Here is a 17,937-nt window from a genome sequence, read left to right as displayed (position 1 = left end):
CTTCCGTTAATTACGCAAATGTATTAAAAGTCTAAACTTTTAAACTGTAAGCTTCTTGGAGGAATTTGAACAACTTCTACTATGAATAAACACTTTGCAAGGTTTTCTCAATGGACTGGAGAGCGTTTTGGGTTTGATCGACAGAAAACGACTCTTTCAGATGATTTCTGTGAGTTACGGCGAGAAATGGAACTTCGATTTAATGGAATTGAAAAGCTCCATCGGGACTTTAGACAATGGATACAATCCATGGAACGAAAGAAGTCAACTCTGGAAGAAAAAGAAAAACCGCTGCCGATTGTCGGTCTAGGTGATTCTTTCCTTAATCTAGGATACATTTTGTCTGATTATTCTGTTCATTCTGACACCTATAATATGTATGGAAAGACTCTTATTCAGATTGGAACGCTACAGGAAAACTTTGTTCGCTTCGTCACTGAATCATACATGAGAGAATTGGAGCGATGGCTTTCACAAAGAAGAGTGTTGGAGGCTAAAGAGAAAAAACTTGAAAACAGGAGGTTGGTATTTGACGCACTCTCAACGAAAATCCAGAAAGCTAAAAAAGAGGATTCTAAAATTGAAGAGGATTTGCGGATGGCCAGAGGAAAATACGAAAATACTTTAGAAGATTTTGAGGAAACAATGATTGAGCTAAGGGAATTTGAGGTGAGTAGTCACTTTCATTTACTTCTGCTAACAGTATTCCAATATATAGTCCAGTCAGATCAACAAGCTTGTTCTTTTATTACACAAACATATTCAATTCCATGAACAGTGTCTGAATATTCTACGACCTTTGGAATCTCAACGCTTTGGAGCGATGCAACAACCTACGAATCGTTCAAGACGATCGTATTCTACAAAGTCATTAGCTTCTTCGCCTTCTGTCATTTGTAAGAACCATAATCAAGCAGTGGATTCTCGTCCTTCTTCTCCTTCTCTTAGGTTAGAACCAACATCATGGACGACTCCAACTCCTATCAATGCTGGGGAAGAAGCTTTACTTCCAGCTAAATTTTTGCAAGGACTAGGAGATTTGCAGCTAGATAATACATCTTCACCTTCACTATCCCTTAGAAAGTCTCCGTCACCGGAAATACCTATTTCATCGAAGCCGCGATCTATAGGACGCATGTCTTCAAATCATTCTACTTCTTATGAAAAATCTAAAAATTCGTCCGATGATAATGAAAAAGATCATATGCTTGAAACAAAAACCGAATCTGGCCATAGTCCTTCATTATCGGCAATACCTATGCCAACATATTCCCTGGAGAAAGAAACGATATCTGTGAGTCAACCACACAAAAGTTTATCAAGTCCTTTACTTGCTCATAAAGGCTTAGAAGCTGTAAGGATGAAATATGACTTTGAGCCCCAGATGGAAAATGAGTTAGCTTTGAAGAAAGACGACATTTTACTTGTCCTGAAGAAAGTTAATGTTGGATGGTGGGTTGGGGAGCAATTGGACGGTGATGGAAATTTAACAGGAAATACTGGCCTGTTCCCATCAAATTTCTGTTTTCCTGAACATGGTTCTGTACAATCAGACAAAACTTCGAGAACGCAGAGCAACTATGAAACGTCCCTTCCTTCTGTAAGATGATTTTTAATTATTAACCAGCTTCGGTTCCATAGACAATATGAGCCTTTTAGTTTAGCTGGTTTCTTTGATTATTTTTTGTACATGACTTATACTCTTACTGCATAGCCCGTTTACGTTTACATTGCGCATTTTAAACAATGTTTTTTATAGTTTTGTCAGTTGGATTTTGTTGGCTTTTCCTATTCTTTTTACTGTTATTTCAACCTGTTGTTAGGACTGTATCTCATGTTTTATTATTGGTCCTACAGAAAACTAAACAGTGTTACATTCCTTTTTTTATTTAAATTTAAAGAACTGCAAAATACTAGTCTAACATTTGAAAAATATACCAAGCCGTACGAAAAAATTAAGAACTTTTATTCGATTCAACTATCGAAATTAGCAACAAAAGGGTAAAACATTAACGGATTATAAATAAGAGAAAATTAAGCTTCTCTCGTATACCAGTAATATACAAAAGGCTAAAAGAAAATATACGCAATGACATGAGAAAGCTTGATTCTAGCAAAAAGGCATCAAGCAAGCGTAAAAGTTTTAAATCGCTCTTTTCACACATTGGTCGATAGTTTCACAGCGCGAAAGGATAACACAAAAAAGAAAGAATCAAAAAGAGCGATTAGCATTCAATAAACGCTGCAGAGCAAGTAGCTTAATGGTATTATATTGTGAGTTGGGAAATTTGTTAGAATTTGATTCCATTTGTAGCTTTCGTTGTAATTCGTCTGCTCGCCAATGAGGGATAGGACTGCTTAGGGGAGATTTTTCAGTTCGATCTTTTACATTGGAATCGTAAAGGATTACTTTCTCTGGCTTTCCTTCGGAAGAATCTGCCATTATTGACTTTTCATTTTTCGAAAACAAAATAGGTTCGCAGACAAAAGGGTCCGAATTATGACTGGCAGGAATTGTATTTGACGGCGAGGATTGCGTGTTTTTTAAAGATTGTAAACGTATAACGTGTCGTTTCTTCACTTGCTCACGACGACGATGAGGATGAGCATTCTTCATTCTGCCAAATATAGAAGGCCGCGTCGATATAGTCCCTGTAGAAGAGACATTATGCTGTGTAAAGAAATAATCTGAAGAAGGAGAAGGGGAAAGTGTAGAAAGAGGAGTACAAGAGGACTCCTCAGATTGAGCAGAAAGCCGATGGATGGTATCAAACGGAGTGGACCTAAAAATGCACATGGGAATGTTGTTGGAGGATTTCGGATATAGGGAGTTCCTTGACAATGCTAACTTCGTCAACGATTGAAGATTTGGATGAGCATGAACGTCCAACGGACCCATTTTCATCGGATACTGAGTATCAACCTTAGTGGATTCGATGTAATCTGGGGGACCGTCTAAAAATTCGGGATTTGTGGAGGATTGTTTTACGGCTTCCCTGGAGGCTCCAAAAACAGTAGGGCCAGGCTTAGGGACGGAAAAGGGAAGGGACGGATCTGCTTTGGCAAACCACAAACGAGACATTTTGTAAATGATAGAAGGAAGTTCTTCTCGAAACAAAGCTGCAAGTTGCACCTCTATTTCTCTCTGCAGAAAACGAGCAATCGCAGGTATTGAGTCAAATGAAGAAGAAACCCGCAAAGATTCCAAAGGGTCGTTGCGAAACACCATGGTAATTCCCTTTTGCTTTGAAAACACCAAAACAACAATACCATTGAGTTTAAGATTCGATAAGCGCAAGAACATGGGAACCGTCAAAGGGGCACAAGATGCAAGCATGGTGTTTCTAGCTCCAAAGCTGGGTACTTTACGTTTTTCGACGGACAAGGGATTCGCCCGAATTTTTGTCTGTAAAACCAATGATGCATTTCCTGAATAATGAAAGTTAAATAAACCCTGAAACCGATCAGGAGCCAGATCCCCAATTTCTAGTATTTCCAATTCCGGTGGTTGTTCGCCCATATCCAATTCCTTAACAGTAATGCGATCAGCAATTAGTGAGTGCTTCGCACCCTTGTTAAGGGCGGCAGTTAGCAATGTCGTCGCTCGCTCATAGAAGGCATCTGAAAACTGTTCACCCCAACCGCTAATTCGAAACGACATTTTCACTGTTTCACTGTCAAACGAAGACTTTGGACAACTCAATGCTCTCCAAGCCTTATTCGTTGCAAATTCTCATATATTCTTGTTTCTTATTTTGTTTTTTTCTCGATCTCACTCAGAATTGTTCCTTTCGATGTTTGTAGATGGCAGGCTGGAATCGATCTGTGGCGGTCCGCTTAGACGCAATACGCTGTTACATGGAAGAGCGGGGTTTAACAAACCATTGCGCGATGCGAAAAGTGGAATATGGAGAAATCGTTGTCATACCGTATTTTCAAACAAAGTAAACAAATAAAAGTACTTTTTTATTTAACAAGGAAAGCATAAATAATCAGTACGGTGGAAAGAGCTGTTGAGGAGGTATTGTCTCATTAACAGAAGATTTTATCAAAGAAAATGCAAATTTTTCTTCTTTTCTTTCCAAGCGAGCAACAGTCTTTCTTACGAAGGAAGCATATGAAAGTGTAGTCCATAGTGGAGTCGCTTCTTTTATTCTTCCTTCTTATAGGTTTTTCTCTCCATAGAGGCTCTTGGAAACACTGATTTAATAAGATTCTTGCTTATTCTTTCTTTGGCAAGTCATTCATATAGGATTCAACGAGAATGTATTAATACCAGATATGTAGGAGTAGTGTTTCCAAAGGAAAAACACCTAAAAGAAAAACCATAGTGTAAAGTAAATGTAGCCTAAAATGTACCAATTCTTTCGGGAGGTACGAGCGTTCGTTTTTGGAAAATGGTTTCAGAAATGGATCCATACAAACAAAATAGAAATTAAAAGAACATCCTTTTTATACGACTTTGTTCGTTGTCCGTCACTACTCAACTTATGCTCATACCTATACCTAGGCTCTCGCATCTTCTTCCACTAGTCCTTTCCTACGCACCCACCTTATTCATTCGTAGCAAATTTTGTAAAGTAGGCGTCCTCCGAAGCGTTCGCTGTATTTTGAATTCCGGTTTGTTCTCTTAACGTTTGTATTTTTTTGTTTTTCCCTTTTTTCGTTCCATTGAATCAGGAAATCCAACCATTGTCTAAATGATTGAAATCGTCCAGAAAACGGCCATACCCAAAAATGGACTAGGATCATTTATCCGTCCTGTATGTATACAGCATTGAAAGAAAAAAGAAAGGTTGGGTTACTAACGATATTTAATTAGTGCCAAAGGATCGAGCTCTCATATTGCAATTGGGGCGGAAGTTCAAAATCGATGAAAGAGTTTTTATCGAAAAAGTTAGCTGCTATTGCTAAAACTTCTCAGGATATCGAATTTCATGTCTACAATCAACAAGGAAAACATCCTTTAATACGTGCATTTTACAGTAAGTATCCTCGGCTGAACAACAAGTACAACGGTTTGCGGCATGCAAGTCTTTTACTATCTCAACTGTAATTGCATTCTGACTAAATTTCTAGATACTGGACGAGAAAAAACAATTTGTACTAGAAAGATGGATGCCAACCAGATTACGGATAAAATCATGTTGTGTCGTGATAGTGATGGTTTAAAACCAAGATTCATCAAACAACCCGTCGAATCTACGAATCCATCTGTGCGTGGTGTTTGGAGTCCTTTTTCTGAAACAGCAGAGTCATACCGGGTTTATGGAAAAAATTGATGGACAGCTATCTGATTCTAGTTCAGCATAAACAAAACACTTTAATATTATTAATTAATCAATCCTTTACTCTTTTTCTTTCCTTATCACTCCCATAAATAAGTATTCACCCAAAAATTTACGAAATCCGAACGAAATTATATAATGTACAGTACAATCCTCGTTTATTCTTCCTTGTTGACGGCAGGAATCCGTAAAGGCTGTTTCATGTTTTTAAGGGAAACAGAACATGCATAACAGATATCAGGGTTGGCAACGGCATCTTCTTGTCCTTCGCTAGGATGTTGCACAGTAGTCTTCTGTAACCAAGCTCCTGCGTTTTCTTGCATCGGCAACTTACAAAGAGAGCAGGTTTTATTTGCTTCCGGCACATTAAGCTTTGAAGACATTCTTACAACAGTGTTTACTAAACTAGGGAAAGGGTCGTTTAAGTTTTTGAAGTAATTCTCTGCTACACCAGAGATTGTAGCAGGGCGTTCTTCCACTACCGTTGGTATGTAATCAAGTTCTTTGATTTTCATATAAGATTTTAACTCGGAAGACAATACCTCACGGAGAGGACGCAACAAGGAAACTGGAAAATCAGGAAGCTTGGAATAAACGGACGTGCACCAAGGAATAGCAAATCCTCTTCCTTCAGCTACAAGCTCCAAGACTCGAGCGGCAATCGTTGTACCACAATCACCAAAAACGATTGTGTCACAGCCTTCCTTTTCGGCAATCGAGATAAGGACTTGTTCGCGAACACGATATAATAAATCTTGTCTGGAAGCCAATGATGGAATAGCTTCCAGGTTAAAGCTATTGCAATTAGATGAATCATCGTGAGATAATTTGCCGTTTGCATCAATGCAATATGCATTCTTCAGTAAATCATCTTCTTGGATAACCTGAAATTCACATTGGGTGTAATAAGACTCTATGGCTTTTTGTATTATAACTTTTGTTTTTGCGCGCCCTTCTTCGTCTTGTAAAGATCCACTTTGTAAATGAACGACTAAGAGTTCATCGAACATGGGTCGATAATTATCTTTCCTGTATCGCGAAAGATAATATGCAGTTTCTAACATGGCCATTGAAGAGATTCCTCCAGAAACAGCGAGCAAAGCTTTTCGAGAGCGTCGATGTTCCAAATTTGGACGCAAAAGCTCAAATTGACGACGTATCTTATTTTCTGTCGATCGAACAAAGCATCCATCACAACTGTATTCGGATCTAGACATTACCGTTGCCTGCTTCTTGCATTTTCTACAAAGAAATACTTTGTCGTTGTCATTTCCATCCATGTTCTGCATTTTCCCTATACTAATAGCGACCCCAATTCTTTAGATTTATATTCTTTTTTTTTATAATGAAAAGTCCAATTTAACCAAGTAATTCTTATAATAACAATATTGACTGGCTTACACAACGTTTGTAGTGGGCAAACTTTTTACAGGCATAGCATAGCACCTACTGTATACTACCACACAAGGCAATTAAACGGAATCATGTCTTTGTGCTTAAAGCTGCTCCATGAGTCCCAAGGTATTTATTTTTTTTTTTCTTTTGCTTTTCTTTCAGATTGAGGAAAACTAACGTTGAATGCTAGGGCACATAGTTACTGTGGAATTAGAAAATGGCTCTACTTACAGAGGCAAGCTAATTGAAGGTAAAGCAACCATTTCCTAAACTTAGACTAATAAAACATATAGCGGAGGATAATATGAATTGCCAAATGAAAGACATAAGTGTTACCGCTAGAGATGGACGTGTTTCTCAACTTGACCAAGTTTACATTCGGGGATCTCATATTCGATTTTTGATCGTTCCAGACATGCTAAAGTAAGCTTTTTTTATATATCCAGAGTATGTTTTACTAACTGAGACAGAAATGCACCTATGTTTAAAGTAGGACCTGCTCGTGGTACGCCATTACCAACCCGTGGACGACGTTAACACGGTGAAAAAATATGAGTCATAAAACTATTTTATTATAACAGATACTGTGCGATTAAGTTTCATACAATGCCTTTTTGAATACGATACAACTGAGGTTTCTGTTGTTTACTGAATAAATTAATTTAATTAAAGGTTAAGAAGACATTGCAATATTGATCCCTATTAGCAGTTGCATTTCTGGCCGTTGAGCCTTCGATTGATTTAGAAACGTCTTCTTGCACAAGCTTCATGAGAATTGGTATCTCATGGATTGTATAACCCTTAAAAAATCAAAGTCAATGACGAAAAGAGTGAGGATATAGGTACTTTTAAGCAACCGATACAAGTTGGTTGATTGAAAATCATGTAGTGAAGCATTGCATTCGTATTAAGCCTTACCACCCTTCTTTGTAAGTTTAAGAACTTTACGACGTTGAGACATCATGTGCGTGTACAACATATAGAATCCTAAAGTTTGTCAGTATATAGCAATGTGTTTGGTCAAGATAAACAAAGACAACTGTAAAGTTGACTAGAGCAAGATGAAAAAGAAGAACAGTACATACCGAATGGATAGATTACTGTTGCAGCGGTCCACACAATTTTACTTAAGAAGAAGGCGTTCCAGGCAGTGCGAAAAGTTTTGAGGACAAGTAAGAACTCACTTCCAGCGCCAATAGGGTAGAGAACGATAAAGGTATTGTAACGAAGCCATATAAGGAATTTAGGGACGGCACCGGTCAAGTTACAAGCGTAAAATGCATAACGGACAACCTCAGTAATCGACCAAGCTAAAATCATAAAAAGATAGATGGAAGATTTGTTGATAATATGCGGAAAAAGATAGCATACTCCCCAAACGAGTATAAGACGAGAAATTACTTGCATAGCAGTCGTGAAGGGAGATGACTTTACGAATCCAAAGATACTATGGAAGATTTCTGCCAAAGCCAATGTCTGAACCCAGCGAACCAAGACATTGGTTTCATTAAAGACGACACGCTGGTCGCCGGAAAGTTGCCAAAGCAAACCAGCTCTAATCAAGACACTTAACCATAAAAAGCACGATAAAACATTGTATAACTTAAGATACTGGATTTTGACTATAATATTAGCAAATGAATCTCAACTACGGTATGTTTTTTCTTACAAGGCTTTGCCATACTGCAATGTTTGTGGTGGAACTCAAGTTGTGAACACAAGGAACAAAACAAGCTTAACTTAGCTTAGGTTTGACTCTAGAAGTAGAGAGCGAGTTTTTAGCGTTGACTGAAGTCTTAAGAACAACAGAGAAAAGAAAAAAAGAAAAAAAACCCCACATCAAAAACAGATTTAAAACGGCAGAAAGAAACAATTGCTTTCTAATTCAAAAACAGACTTTTCCACTGCAGGAAAAGCATCCATTTTAATGGGTAGGAAAGCTACGAAATTGTAAAAAAACCGTCTAATCGGTAGTATAAGATTCCATTTCGTCTATAGCGTAAATATAGAAATATTAATGAATATAACAACAAAACAAACAAACAAAGAATGTACGAAAGAAGCATCTTTTCCTAATCCTGTTCCCAAGGCACCATAGCTTCAATGCATCGATACTACAAATCAAGCTACGATAATCAATTTGGAGGAATAGAAACGTTAGTTTAGATAGGATAGCCAGCCTGTGAAAATATATATATATAGAGCGAGCGATTTTGCAACGAAAGAACACCAAAATTGATAATCAAAGATTGTATATTCATTTGCTCATTGAATGATCACTACCATCATTATTTGTTAATCGAGGCAGAATCGGTCAACTGTGTTTGAATTGGAGAAACTGTGGTTCTAAGTTTTCCTAGGTGAAGATAATTTTCTTTCATGTGGACCCTTCTTCCAATTGCTACCTGTTTGAGCATTGTATTTCATTCTTATTTTCAACCTGAACATCGCTATTCTTCTAAAAGAACGATCGGAACTAGATATAATAATTTTCTATATCTAAAGACCGTAATTCTCAAGTACCGGTCACTACTCTTTCTCTCATCTTTTCTTAAAACATTTCGCTCTATGTTCCATCAAACAATTGGAAAACGAAATTTTTTTTAGCGTTTTGTGGAGTAGTGGTAACTCTCCTTCGTTTATGAATAGTTTATTAATTTAGCGAACCCGTCAAAATCGTGTGCTTGGGGCGCTGCATATAATTTTTTTATTGCTCACTATGGCTTGTCTTTCCCAAACACCTCGCCCTGCAATATTGGGCAAATATCCATATTCCATCATTCCTTTCAAGCCAATCCGAATCTAAAGAGGCCTTCTCTTGTATTTTTGGATTCAGAGTCCAGAAAAAAAGTTTTTCATCGAACACGGTTTTTGTAAAAAATCTTTTCATAGACATTCATCGCTGACGAATTTTTGTTTGTTGGCTCCTTATTGTTTTTTTTTATCTTTTTGTTATTATTATTTCTCTTTTATATTGTTTGGAAAGTACCGTCTCTTTTTTTTTTATAATTTATAATCATGGGCAAGTTGGGAAAAATTACGGAAAATAAGGTTTATCAAAAACTGAAAGACATTGTTTTGTTAGACCAAAAGCCGGGTTTGACGTTAGGCCAACGGCTGTTGACCAACGAGGACTTATACCCTGTCCCAACTAGCAGACGTCTTTGGGGTTATTGGAACTTTGTCTCTTTCTGGCTTGCTGAGTCCGTTAATATCAATACTTGGATGATTTCAGCTACTGCTATTGAAGCTGGCCTTAACTGGTGGGAAGCTTGGATTTGTGTCTGGGTAGGTTACATGATCTGTGGTTTTTTGATTGCTGCAACTGGTCGTGCTGGTGCTGTCTATCATCTTTCTTTTCCTGTAATTTCCCGTTGTTCGTTTGGTATTTGGGGCTCTTTATGGCCAGTTTTGAACCGCAGTGTCATGGCTTGTGTCTGGTTCGGTGTCCATACCTGGATTGGAGGTGAATGTGTTGTATTAATGTTACGATCTATCTGGCCCTCCTTTTCTCATATACACAATACCATGGCGAACAGTGGTACCGAGACTTATCAGTGGGTTGGCTTCTTTATCTTTTGGATCATTTGCAATGTCTCCATCTGGTTTCCGGTTCACCAACTTCGCCATCTTTTCTCCTTCAAGGCTTTCGTCGCTCCTCCTGCCGCAGTCGCCTTTTTAATTTGGGCCCTTGTCAAAGCTAAGGGTGCTGGTCCTGTCATTCACGAACCTACGAAACTTAATAGATGGGATCATGGCTGGACTGTTGTAAATGGCATCGTAACCGTTTTAGATGGCTTTGCTACATTAGCCGTTAATAGTCCTGACTTTGCTCGGTTTGCTACTACTCCCAATGCCAACCTTTGGCCTCAGATTATTACTGTACCCCTCTCCTTCGGTATTACCTCCTTAATTGGTATCCTTGTCACTTCTGCTTCCAAGGCCATTTACGGCACCGCTTATTGGGATCCAACTCAACTCCTTTCAGCATTTTTGGATCACTCAAACGCTCATGGTGTTCGTGCTGGTGTTTTTTTCATCGCTTTTGGTCTCTGCGTTGCTCAACTTGGCACGAACGTAGCTGCAAACTCTGTTTCCGCCGGTAACGATATTTCTGCCTTGCTTCCTGCTGTTTTTAATGTCCGACGTGGTGCTTACCTCGCTTCTATCATTGCATTGTGCATGTGCCCTTGGCATTTGCTCAGCTCCAGCAGCAACTTTACTACTTATCTTTCTTCTTATTCTGTTTTCATGTCGGCTTTTGCTGGCATCTTTCTTGCCGACTACTTTGTTATCCGTAAAGGTTATATTAGAACCTCGCATCTTTACACGGCCGATGATACCAGCTGCTATTACTTCTACAAGGGATTTAATATTCGTGGCTTTGTATCTTATATATGTGGTATGCTGATTAACATTGTTGGTATGGCTGGTTCAGTTGGTAACAAAGTCCCAGCTGCCGCTACCACTATGTTTAATCTCAATTATTTTTTGGGAATTTTAGTAAGTGGCTTGACCCATATTTTCCTCTGCTATGTTTTCCCCGTTACTGAGGTAGGTGAAAAGTTCTTGAGCGAAACACCTGAAGAAACTGAAGAATATTTGATCAGTCTTGAAGACACAAGTGATGGTTCTTCTGATTTCTTCATAGATGGTTTACCAAGCAAGGAGGAAGATAAAAGCGACATTCACAGTCTTAAATCCAAAGAAGTTGGTTGCTTGCCATAAGTTATGTTTTACTTTTTTTCTTTTATGTATCTCTAATCGTTAGTCATTTCGTTAAGATTTTTTGGTTTTTGGATTAGTTATTTTCTGCCTTGATTCCTTGATTTATTATGTATTTTAATTAAAATCACCTACTGACGAAATAATAGCTATAGCACTTTCATTTGAATCAATGCAAGGTATCAAGGCTTCATTTTATTTATTTTTAGTTATTTATTATCCATGTTTTGTATGATCAAGATTTTATGTCTATGTTAATAACATTTTCTATTTATTATGTGCGTTTTTTTTGCGTAAACAGGGTAAGTTATTTCATTTCATTTTCTTCAGATATTAGTCATAATAAGTCTATTTCTGTCAAGGATAATACTAAGAAATATCAATGTAATTGAGCATGAAATAAGGAATGGCTGTCTCTGTATTGTATAGTTGCGATTGAATTGCAAATTTCTGTCAATAAGTCATTATAGGAATGTTCCAATACGTCTGGTTGACGAACTCCGATATATTCAATAGCAAGTTCTTTAGCTCGATTAGCCAAATCTTCCCAACTGACGATTTTGCCGAGAAATATTCTTTCATGATTCTTCTATTTAGTAAGTAAACAAGCGTTTTTAGTTCATTAATCATTGCAATTCTCTTGTTCTTTGAATTTATATTTCCACTTGGGTTACATAAATGATACAATACATAGTTTATTAAATAATATATTTATGTATACAATTAAAAAATGCATAGCACCGATGACTGCAAGCAAAAAGAAAGTGTGTACTTTTGCGTATAATTAAAACGGATTTAATAGGTGCCAAAATAACGGTCGCCAAAGTCTCCACAACCAGGTACAACATAGCTGAAAGGGTTAGCATAGATCAAAAAAATAATATATGATTTACCGTTGATCATTCAACTCTGGATCGATAGCAGCAGTAATCAATCTAAGTCTAGGAAATTGCTTTCGAATGTTTTCGACGCCTTGAGAACAAGATATGAGATTGAGAAAAACGATATTTTCCTCAGGAACACCTTTTTCTAATAGAACTTGGATAGCAAGAATAGAAGAATTCCCTGTTGCCAATAAAGGATCCATAAGAAAGACCAAAAAGGTTTCAATGCCTTTGGGCAATTTGCAAAAGAGAAGTTTTGATTCGAAAGTAGATTCATTTCTCTGCACAAGCATTTTTCCAATGGGCACGGAATGAAAAGCAGAATTCAAGCCATGTTCCATGCTTTCACCAGCTCTCAAAATACTTACACCGCAAATTTCTTGGGCAGGCTTTAGCCCAAGATACGTACCACCCGAACCACTGGCAATAAGGCATCTCTTCATAGAAACATGATTCATTGCTTCTTGAACAAGCATGGTGATAATAATATTAGATGTTCTGACAAATGCAGAATGGTCGGTATTTTTATCACGGATTATTGTCATTAAAGAAATTAAGTACAGGGTCTGACGAAGAACTAGTACATTTTCCATCCCAAGAGCAGAATGAGGCATGAAAATATTTATTTTAAGGAATCAATGATATCTTGACAAAGATATGACACAAAAGGATGGGAGAGAATGAGATACAAAAACGATAAATTTAAATAGAAAATGACATTTTCTGAGAGACTTTTGGTTTCATATATATATGAACAAAATCCGGGACTTTCAGCTCTACAATTCCATGCAGATTCCGGGGGCCTCCCGCGGTACCCTTCAGCAACGAGTGCTGATATTTCTCTGCGTTTTTGACAATCATTTTGCAATGAAAATAAACCAATTATAAGCAAAGAAATTTAGTCATTTTAATGAAAAGTTAACAAGCTGGATTAGCCATGTTCCACGGTAGCCACTCCTAAATTATAGGGTTTTAGACCTTGTAGGGTTGCATCAGATACCGGTCGAGGAGGGCCTTTATACCAAGTGGACGCAGTCGACATCGGATCAGAAGGTGAATGGACGACAGAAGAGCTTGATTTTGTGGTAGGAAGAAAAGCTTCAGGGCCTGCCTCATTGACAGTAACCTGGTATTCTTTTAGGTAGGTAGCAAACTTGGTAGCCAGATGGTACTGATCAACACTAATCAATAAAAGCCATTTCCATGTCTTTGTAACAACTTCATTCAAAAGATCTGTTTGAATGGCTAGAGAACCAATATCTTTGGTTTTCGCAGCATAGATTAGTCGTAGCATGCTGGTACAAGCAAAGGCAGCATGAAATAAAACGTGGTCAGAACAACGAGACATATCGTAAGCAGAGAGTTCAAAAATGGCGTTGACAGTCTTTAACGCATATGCTTCAAGCATACTGACATATTTCGCAATATTAGTAAAATGCTTCGTATCGGTGGCCATTTGGATGCAAGCTTCATAAACTACGTTGTAAGCGTAATAATAAGCAACTTGAGAATATACTGGTTCGGGTTGCTCCCATAAATGGCACCATTCTTTTCGCCATTCTTCAAGCTGAAAGATGGCATATTCCAAGTCAAATGACGAACGAAGTAGACGATATAACATTGAGTAAAGGGACAGCATACCAAGGATGTTTCCATCAAATTCACTGGCTTTACAGTTGGTCAAAATATTTCTACATTCATCGAAAGTGGTCTCTTCAAGCATCGCGTGTCGACGATACCCTATGCATATGACTAGATGAGCGTGACATAGATGATTCCAAGTGCGAGCAGGAACAATGTCGAGGTAAGTAAGGGTAGATCGAGAACCTAAAAAACCGTTGAACCAACCTTGAGTACTCGAGAGGATGCGATGCCGCAAGGAAAACCCACTTAGGAGCCAAAGGTCTTGTTTTTGAACATAGCGAAGAGGTTGATAAAGAGACAAGATAGAGACAGCCTCAAAAAATTGGAGAGAGGGTGATGCAGTGAGTAACTCTTCGGAAACAAGGCGATCAACTATATCGAGTAGTTGTGGATACACACGAGCCCTGAGGGAAGGATTGTGTCGTAAAGCCGTTACGCAGGCAGTTGCGAGCAAAAGATGAGACTTGTGGTAAAGAAACTCGAGGTATTCAGCCCCACCGCAGTTAACTGAGAGCCAACGCCTACCGTAGCGCTCAATAAAGATATCGAGTAAAAGCTCGATTTCCTCAAGGGAAAGAATACCGTTAACAAAAATGTCTTCCCGGGGGTAGGAGGGTCGTGCATGAAGGGCTGACGTTGAAAGAGAGCTTACGGCCTTTTCCAAAACTTTAAGTCTATAGAATTTTGTTAATAAAAAACACGTTAAAATTGGAAGAAATTAAGACCATTACGATCTTCATAGAGTTTCTGTAAAGAAGAAGCTCCATATTATGGTAAAGGCCTTACCGTTTTTCGAGATTTACATTAACGATGGCCGCTGCGGAAGATTCTAACGCATCACCATCAGGTTTACGAAGAGTTTGGCTAGATTTGGCCAAGCTGCATTCGAGCTGTAGAGACCGGCACCGCAAACAAGTGCGATCTTCATCATCCGGTGGGCCAGCAAGACAACGCGTTTTTTGTTTTCTGCAAGAGTCGCAAGCTTCTAGTGCTCTCTTCCGTTTAAGCATAAGAATGCTGGATGGATGTTGGGCTTTCATTCCATTCATTACGGACTCCTCAATTGATGTTTTATAGACAAGCTATGCATACAGAAAGGAAAGGGTCATTGGTAGCAGGGAGTCCAAATACCTAACAAAAGTACTCTTATTAACAGTATGAACACAGAGAGGTTAAAGTCGAATACTTTCTCGGAGACTGTGGTTGTTTACCCAAAAAAATTCGCAGAATTTGTTTAGAGCTTTGACTTCTAGGAACAGAATACAACTGAACACTCTCAGGTTTATGTTGTGAAGCAAAATTTTGTTGGAAAAAGCGGGTTTGTTCAAGTATGAGAACAGATTAGACAATAAAACAGGAGTAGCCTTCGCTAAGGGAAATGAAAGTATATATCCAGAATGCAGCGATCTTAGATGCTTACTTAGCTATTTAAAGGAAGAAAATAATAGAAAAGAGCCTGGAGTAAACGAAGATCTTTAAGCAAAGAAATTTACTTTTTAGGTACTAGACAACTATAGTAATATTTCTTTTTTATTGCTATAGTTATCAAACAAACGAATAGTGTATAGTAATTCTATGTACTTTTAAATCCTTAGTGTAGAAAATATACTTAACATGATACGATAAGATAATATTACAAAAAAATTAGGTTTATGAATCGTTTCTTTAAACAGTCCATACTACTTTTACCTCAATTGGTTTCCATTTAGTAAATAAACTTAAAAAATGAATAATTTAAGGTCATCCTTATATTTTCTTGAAGTTTGCGCTGTAAAAACCTGATTTCATTCGTTTCGAGAGAGTTGCTTGATTTCCCCATAAGGCACATATCGTCGCAAAAAAGGAAAATTTGGACGATGTCGATCATCCTTCGAAAAATACGTATCTTCTTACCTTACAAGACGTAGGGAATATAATTTAATATAGAAAGTAACGAATATAAAAGTAGAAGAAGAGTACTTTACATTCTAGGAGGAATACGAAAGACAAACCCGCCTGAGTCAACCTAAGTTCAAATCTCTTTAAAAGCACATCCTATGTCATGTTTCAATAAGAGACGAATAGAAAAAATATAATTATCATTTAACATGGAAGTAAAAGAAATGGACTTGACTAAAAAATGGCGAGTATTCATGCTAAGTTATTAACAATTAAAGAAAGTAAACAAAATTTCAAAAGACGTTCTACATATGGATGTTACAGAAAATAAACCTTATGTTTACCAGGTACGACCGTGAACGCAGGCCAAGTCCTCTTCCGTTACTTTCTTATGGTTAGAAAAGTATCCGGATTGTATTTTAGCGTCAATTTCCACTTGTGAGTCGGCAGGAATGAGATCTTCTGGAATAGTAACACGTTCAAGGATGCGGATTCCAGAGTTGACTATTGCATCATACTTCATGTTGGACATACTAAGCATACGGTCAATCTTGGTAATTCCAAACCAGTGGAGGATATCCGGCATTAGAGCTTGGAAACGCATATCACGAACGCCTGCTAATTCTTCCGTTCGGCGGAAATAGTTATCGGCCGTATCTCCTGTACGCTTGCGCTTATTGTAAACAAGGTATTTAACAACTTCACCCAGGGCACGACCTTCCTTGCGATAGTAAACAACTAAGCCAGCTCCACCATTCTGTGCTTCCTTGGCTGCTTCCTCAATACCAAATACCAGATAAGGCCTACAGGTGCAGATATCACTCTGAAATACATCGGAGCCGTTGCACTCATCATGAACACGGACGGCCAATTTCTTCGTAGGGTCGCTGAGATATTCGGGAGGACCAAAGATGTAAGCTGTGGCACCTCCGATGGGTGGAAGGAAGATCTTAATATCAGGGCGGGTTATTAGTTCGGGATAAGCACCACCCATTTGTTCAAACAATGCACGGCGAAGAGTCACCTCATCAACGCCAAAGCGCTCAGCGACTCCGGGAAGATACCAGACAGGTTCAACCGCAACTTTGGTGACGGCAATATCTCCCTCCTTGTTCAGTACAACTTTGCCATCAACAGCTAGAGATCCATTATCAACGGATCGTTGTACTTCACTTACTCGGAGATTAGCACGCGTAATGGCAATAGTTGGACGGACATCATATCCCTTGTCCAAGTACTCCTTAAAGCATCGAGGAATATCATGGCCGTAGGGGTCCATAGCGACAATTTTATTCTTATCGTGCCAAGAAGCAAGTTCAGGAAATTCAAAGGTAGGCTCTGTGAGTGTAAAATCCGGATGGTGATCAGCAGGCAAAAAGCCACCGGCAACTGCCAGCGAGTTGTAAACACAATAGCTGCCGCCATGAGCGCCAATGGCGTTTCGATGGGGAAGTGTCTCAATGGAGCGAGCGACTGTTACAGGACCACGCTTTTGTGGTGATGAAGCTCCCCAATTCATCGGAAAAGGGTCGGACTTGTTTTGAGTTGGGTAAGTAGTCAAAACGACAGGACGGGAATAGAGAGGCTTCTTCACTTCTAAAGTATGATGTTCCTGTTCATGAGTACCAGGTTTTGCTTGTTCAGTAACCAACATTGTGATTTCTAGGAAGAAGACGTAAGAAAAGAAATGGATTCTATGTAAACAAACGAATTGAGGACGACAATTTCGGAGTAAGAGAAACAAACTGTTCTTTAGATATGAAAATAAGTAAAGCAATTGTGTTGCAATATTGTTTTTTTTGGGTTGTTGTTGCCTTATTTATACCTTTTGTGGCTCTATCTATTGTTTATCAAGCTATTGTTTTAGTAGTGCACGCGGTGAACCCGCGGTACCGCCGCCGCCGTCGTCGAAAGGAAGACGTAATTGAAGATGCAGCTTAAAGTTTTATAACTGCCTACCGATAAAAAAGGTGCTTTATACATTCGGGACATCCGCGGGAAAATACCGAAGACTAAATTTGAATTGTGCTTAAGCGACGAGGCAAGGGCGCCTTATTGGAAAATGTAAATAAACAAAAAGGAGAATGGTAAACAAACAGTTGATTGCACTATCTTTGTTTTTG

The 17,937-nt window shown here is 38.4% G+C and overlaps 10 protein-coding genes across 10 annotated transcripts; 4 read left to right on the top strand and 6 right to left on the bottom strand.

Moving 5' to 3' along the window:
• The first annotated feature begins 3 nt into the window (after nt 1-3).
• SPOG_04851 (BAR adaptor protein) lies at nt 4-2,017 on the top strand. The gene is made up of 2 exons (XM_013168123.1): nt 4-669; nt 719-2,017. The coding sequence occupies exons 1-2, from the start codon at nt 82-84 to the stop codon at nt 1,607-1,609; spliced, it is 1,479 nt and encodes a 492-aa protein (XP_013023577.1). The 5' UTR covers nt 4-81; the 3' UTR covers nt 1,610-2,017.
• On the bottom strand, nt 1,832-3,804 carry SPOG_04850 (outer membrane protein Mdm34). Its single transcript, XM_013168122.1, has one exon. The coding sequence runs from the start codon at nt 3,659-3,661 to the stop codon at nt 2,213-2,215; it is 1,449 nt and encodes a 482-aa protein (XP_013023576.1). The 5' UTR covers nt 3,662-3,804; the 3' UTR covers nt 1,832-2,212.
• A 689-nt stretch (nt 3,805-4,493) lies between these two features.
• On the top strand, nt 4,494-5,948 carry SPOG_04849 (ribosomal protein subunit L51). Its single transcript, XM_013168121.1, has 4 exons — nt 4,494-4,763; nt 4,823-4,985; nt 5,080-5,775; nt 5,824-5,948. The coding sequence occupies exons 1-3, from the start codon at nt 4,701-4,703 to the stop codon at nt 5,280-5,282; spliced, it is 429 nt and encodes a 142-aa protein (XP_013023575.1). The 5' UTR covers nt 4,494-4,700; the 3' UTR covers nt 5,283-5,775; nt 5,824-5,948.
• SPOG_04848 (cytosolic thiouridylase subunit Ctu2) lies at nt 5,285-6,704 on the bottom strand. Its single transcript, XM_013168120.1, has one exon. The coding sequence runs from the start codon at nt 6,575-6,577 to the stop codon at nt 5,447-5,449; it is 1,131 nt and encodes a 376-aa protein (XP_013023574.1). The 5' UTR covers nt 6,578-6,704; the 3' UTR covers nt 5,285-5,446.
• Nucleotides 6,099-7,486, top strand: SPOG_04847 (Sm snRNP core protein Smd3). The gene is made up of 4 exons (XM_013168119.1): nt 6,099-6,809; nt 6,874-6,933; nt 6,977-7,106; nt 7,154-7,486. Exons 1-4 carry the CDS (start codon nt 6,773-6,775, stop codon nt 7,218-7,220), a joined length of 294 nt encoding a protein of 97 aa, XP_013023573.1. The 5' UTR covers nt 6,099-6,772; the 3' UTR covers nt 7,221-7,486.
• Nucleotides 7,268-9,685, bottom strand: SPOG_04846 (phosphoprotein phosphatase). Its single transcript, XM_013168118.1, has 3 exons — nt 8,353-9,685; nt 7,769-8,305; nt 7,268-7,670 (listed from the first exon to the last, which is right to left on the bottom strand). The coding sequence occupies exons 1-3, from the start codon at nt 8,363-8,365 to the stop codon at nt 7,591-7,593; spliced, it is 630 nt and encodes a 209-aa protein (XP_013023572.1). The 5' UTR covers nt 8,366-9,685; the 3' UTR covers nt 7,268-7,590.
• On the top strand, nt 9,399-11,689 carry SPOG_04845 (uracil permease). Its single transcript, XM_013168117.1, has one exon. The coding sequence runs from the start codon at nt 9,702-9,704 to the stop codon at nt 11,409-11,411; it is 1,710 nt and encodes a 569-aa protein (XP_013023571.1). The 5' UTR covers nt 9,399-9,701; the 3' UTR covers nt 11,412-11,689.
• Nucleotides 11,690-12,075: 386 nt separating this feature from the next.
• Nucleotides 12,076-12,989, bottom strand: SPOG_04844 (uracil phosphoribosyltransferase). Its single transcript, XM_013168116.1, has 2 exons — nt 12,302-12,989; nt 12,076-12,258 (listed from the first exon to the last, which is right to left on the bottom strand). The coding sequence occupies exons 1-2, from the start codon at nt 12,904-12,906 to the stop codon at nt 12,204-12,206; spliced, it is 660 nt and encodes a 219-aa protein (XP_013023570.1). The 5' UTR covers nt 12,907-12,989; the 3' UTR covers nt 12,076-12,203.
• On the bottom strand, nt 12,915-15,491 carry SPOG_04843 (transcription factor). The gene is made up of 2 exons (XM_013168115.1): nt 14,723-15,491; nt 12,915-14,610 (listed from the first exon to the last, which is right to left on the bottom strand). The coding sequence occupies exons 1-2, from the start codon at nt 14,983-14,985 to the stop codon at nt 13,224-13,226; spliced, it is 1,650 nt and encodes a 549-aa protein (XP_013023569.1). The 5' UTR covers nt 14,986-15,491; the 3' UTR covers nt 12,915-13,223.
• Nucleotides 15,492-15,954: 463 nt separating this feature from the next.
• On the bottom strand, nt 15,955-17,638 carry SPOG_04842 (GTP cyclohydrolase II). The gene has a single exon (XM_013168114.1). It carries the CDS (start codon nt 17,466-17,468, stop codon nt 16,155-16,157), a length of 1,314 nt encoding a protein of 437 aa, XP_013023568.1. The 5' UTR covers nt 17,469-17,638; the 3' UTR covers nt 15,955-16,154.
• Between the last annotated feature and the right edge of the window lie 299 nt (nt 17,639-17,937).

The sequence above is a fragment of the Schizosaccharomyces cryophilus genome (genome assembly GCF_000004155.1).
Source record: "Schizosaccharomyces cryophilus OY26 unplaced genomic scaffold supercont4.3, whole genome shotgun sequence".
NCBI lineage: Eukaryota > Fungi > Ascomycota > Schizosaccharomycetes > Schizosaccharomycetales > Schizosaccharomycetaceae > Schizosaccharomyces > Schizosaccharomyces cryophilus.
The sequence above is the reverse complement of the archived record's forward strand: the minus strand, read 5'-3'. Positions and strand labels throughout refer to the sequence as shown.

What these genes read in the sequence shown, in the direction of transcription:
- SPOG_04851 (XM_013168123.1), top strand. Translation starts at nt 82, where the DNA reads ATGAATAAACACTTTGCAAGGTTTTCTCAATGGACTGGAGAGCGTTTT. An exon ending in TTGAGCTAAGGGAATTTGAG is followed by an intron (nt 670 to 718) that starts GTGAGTAGTCAC and finishes TCCAATATATAG; the next exon opens with TCCAGTCAGATCAACAAGCT.
- SPOG_04850 (XM_013168122.1), bottom strand. Translation starts at nt 3,661, where the DNA reads ATGTCGTTTCGAATTAGCGGTTGGGGTGAACAGTTTTCAGATGCCTTC.
- SPOG_04849 (XM_013168121.1), top strand. Translation starts at nt 4,701, where the DNA reads ATGATTGAAATCGTCCAGAAAACGGCCATACCCAAAAATGGACTAGGA. An exon ending in TAGGATCATTTATCCGTCCT is followed by an intron (nt 4,764 to 4,822) that starts GTATGTATACAG and finishes ATATTTAATTAG; the next exon opens with TGCCAAAGGATCGAGCTCTC. An exon ending in TTTAATACGTGCATTTTACA is followed by an intron (nt 4,986 to 5,079) that starts GTAAGTATCCTC and finishes CTAAATTTCTAG; the next exon opens with ATACTGGACGAGAAAAAACA.
- SPOG_04848 (XM_013168120.1), bottom strand. Translation starts at nt 6,577, where the DNA reads ATGCAGAACATGGATGGAAATGACAACGACAAAGTATTTCTTTGTAGA.
- SPOG_04847 (XM_013168119.1), top strand. Translation starts at nt 6,773, where the DNA reads ATGTCTTTGTGCTTAAAGCTGCTCCATGAGTCCCAAG. An exon ending in GCTGCTCCATGAGTCCCAAG is followed by an intron (nt 6,810 to 6,873) that starts GTATTTATTTTT and finishes GTTGAATGCTAG; the next exon opens with GGCACATAGTTACTGTGGAA. An exon ending in ATCGTTCCAGACATGCTAAA is followed by an intron (nt 7,107 to 7,153) that starts GTAAGCTTTTTT and finishes TAACTGAGACAG; the next exon opens with AAATGCACCTATGTTTAAAG.
- SPOG_04846 (XM_013168118.1), bottom strand. An exon ending in AACAGTAATCTATCCATTCG is followed by an intron (nt 7,671 to 7,768) that starts GTATGTACTGTT and finishes GACAAACTTTAG; the next exon opens with GATTCTATATGTTGTACACG.
- SPOG_04845 (XM_013168117.1), top strand. Translation starts at nt 9,702, where the DNA reads ATGGGCAAGTTGGGAAAAATTACGGAAAATAAGGTTTATCAAAAACTG.
- SPOG_04844 (XM_013168116.1), bottom strand. Translation starts at nt 12,906, where the DNA reads ATGCCTCATTCTGCTCTTGGGATGGAAAATGTACTAGTTCTTCGTCAG. An exon ending in CCAGAGTTGAATGATCAACG is followed by an intron (nt 12,259 to 12,301) that starts GTAAATCATATA and finishes TAACCCTTTCAG; the next exon opens with CTATGTTGTACCTGGTTGTG.
- SPOG_04843 (XM_013168115.1), bottom strand. Translation starts at nt 14,985, where the DNA reads ATGAATGGAATGAAAGCCCAACATCCATCCAGCATTCTTATGCTTAAA. An exon ending in AATGTAAATCTCGAAAAACG is followed by an intron (nt 14,611 to 14,722) that starts GTAAGGCCTTTA and finishes AAAATTCTATAG; the next exon opens with ACTTAAAGTTTTGGAAAAGG.
- SPOG_04842 (XM_013168114.1), bottom strand. Translation starts at nt 17,468, where the DNA reads ATGTTGGTTACTGAACAAGCAAAACCTGGTACTCATGAACAGGAACAT.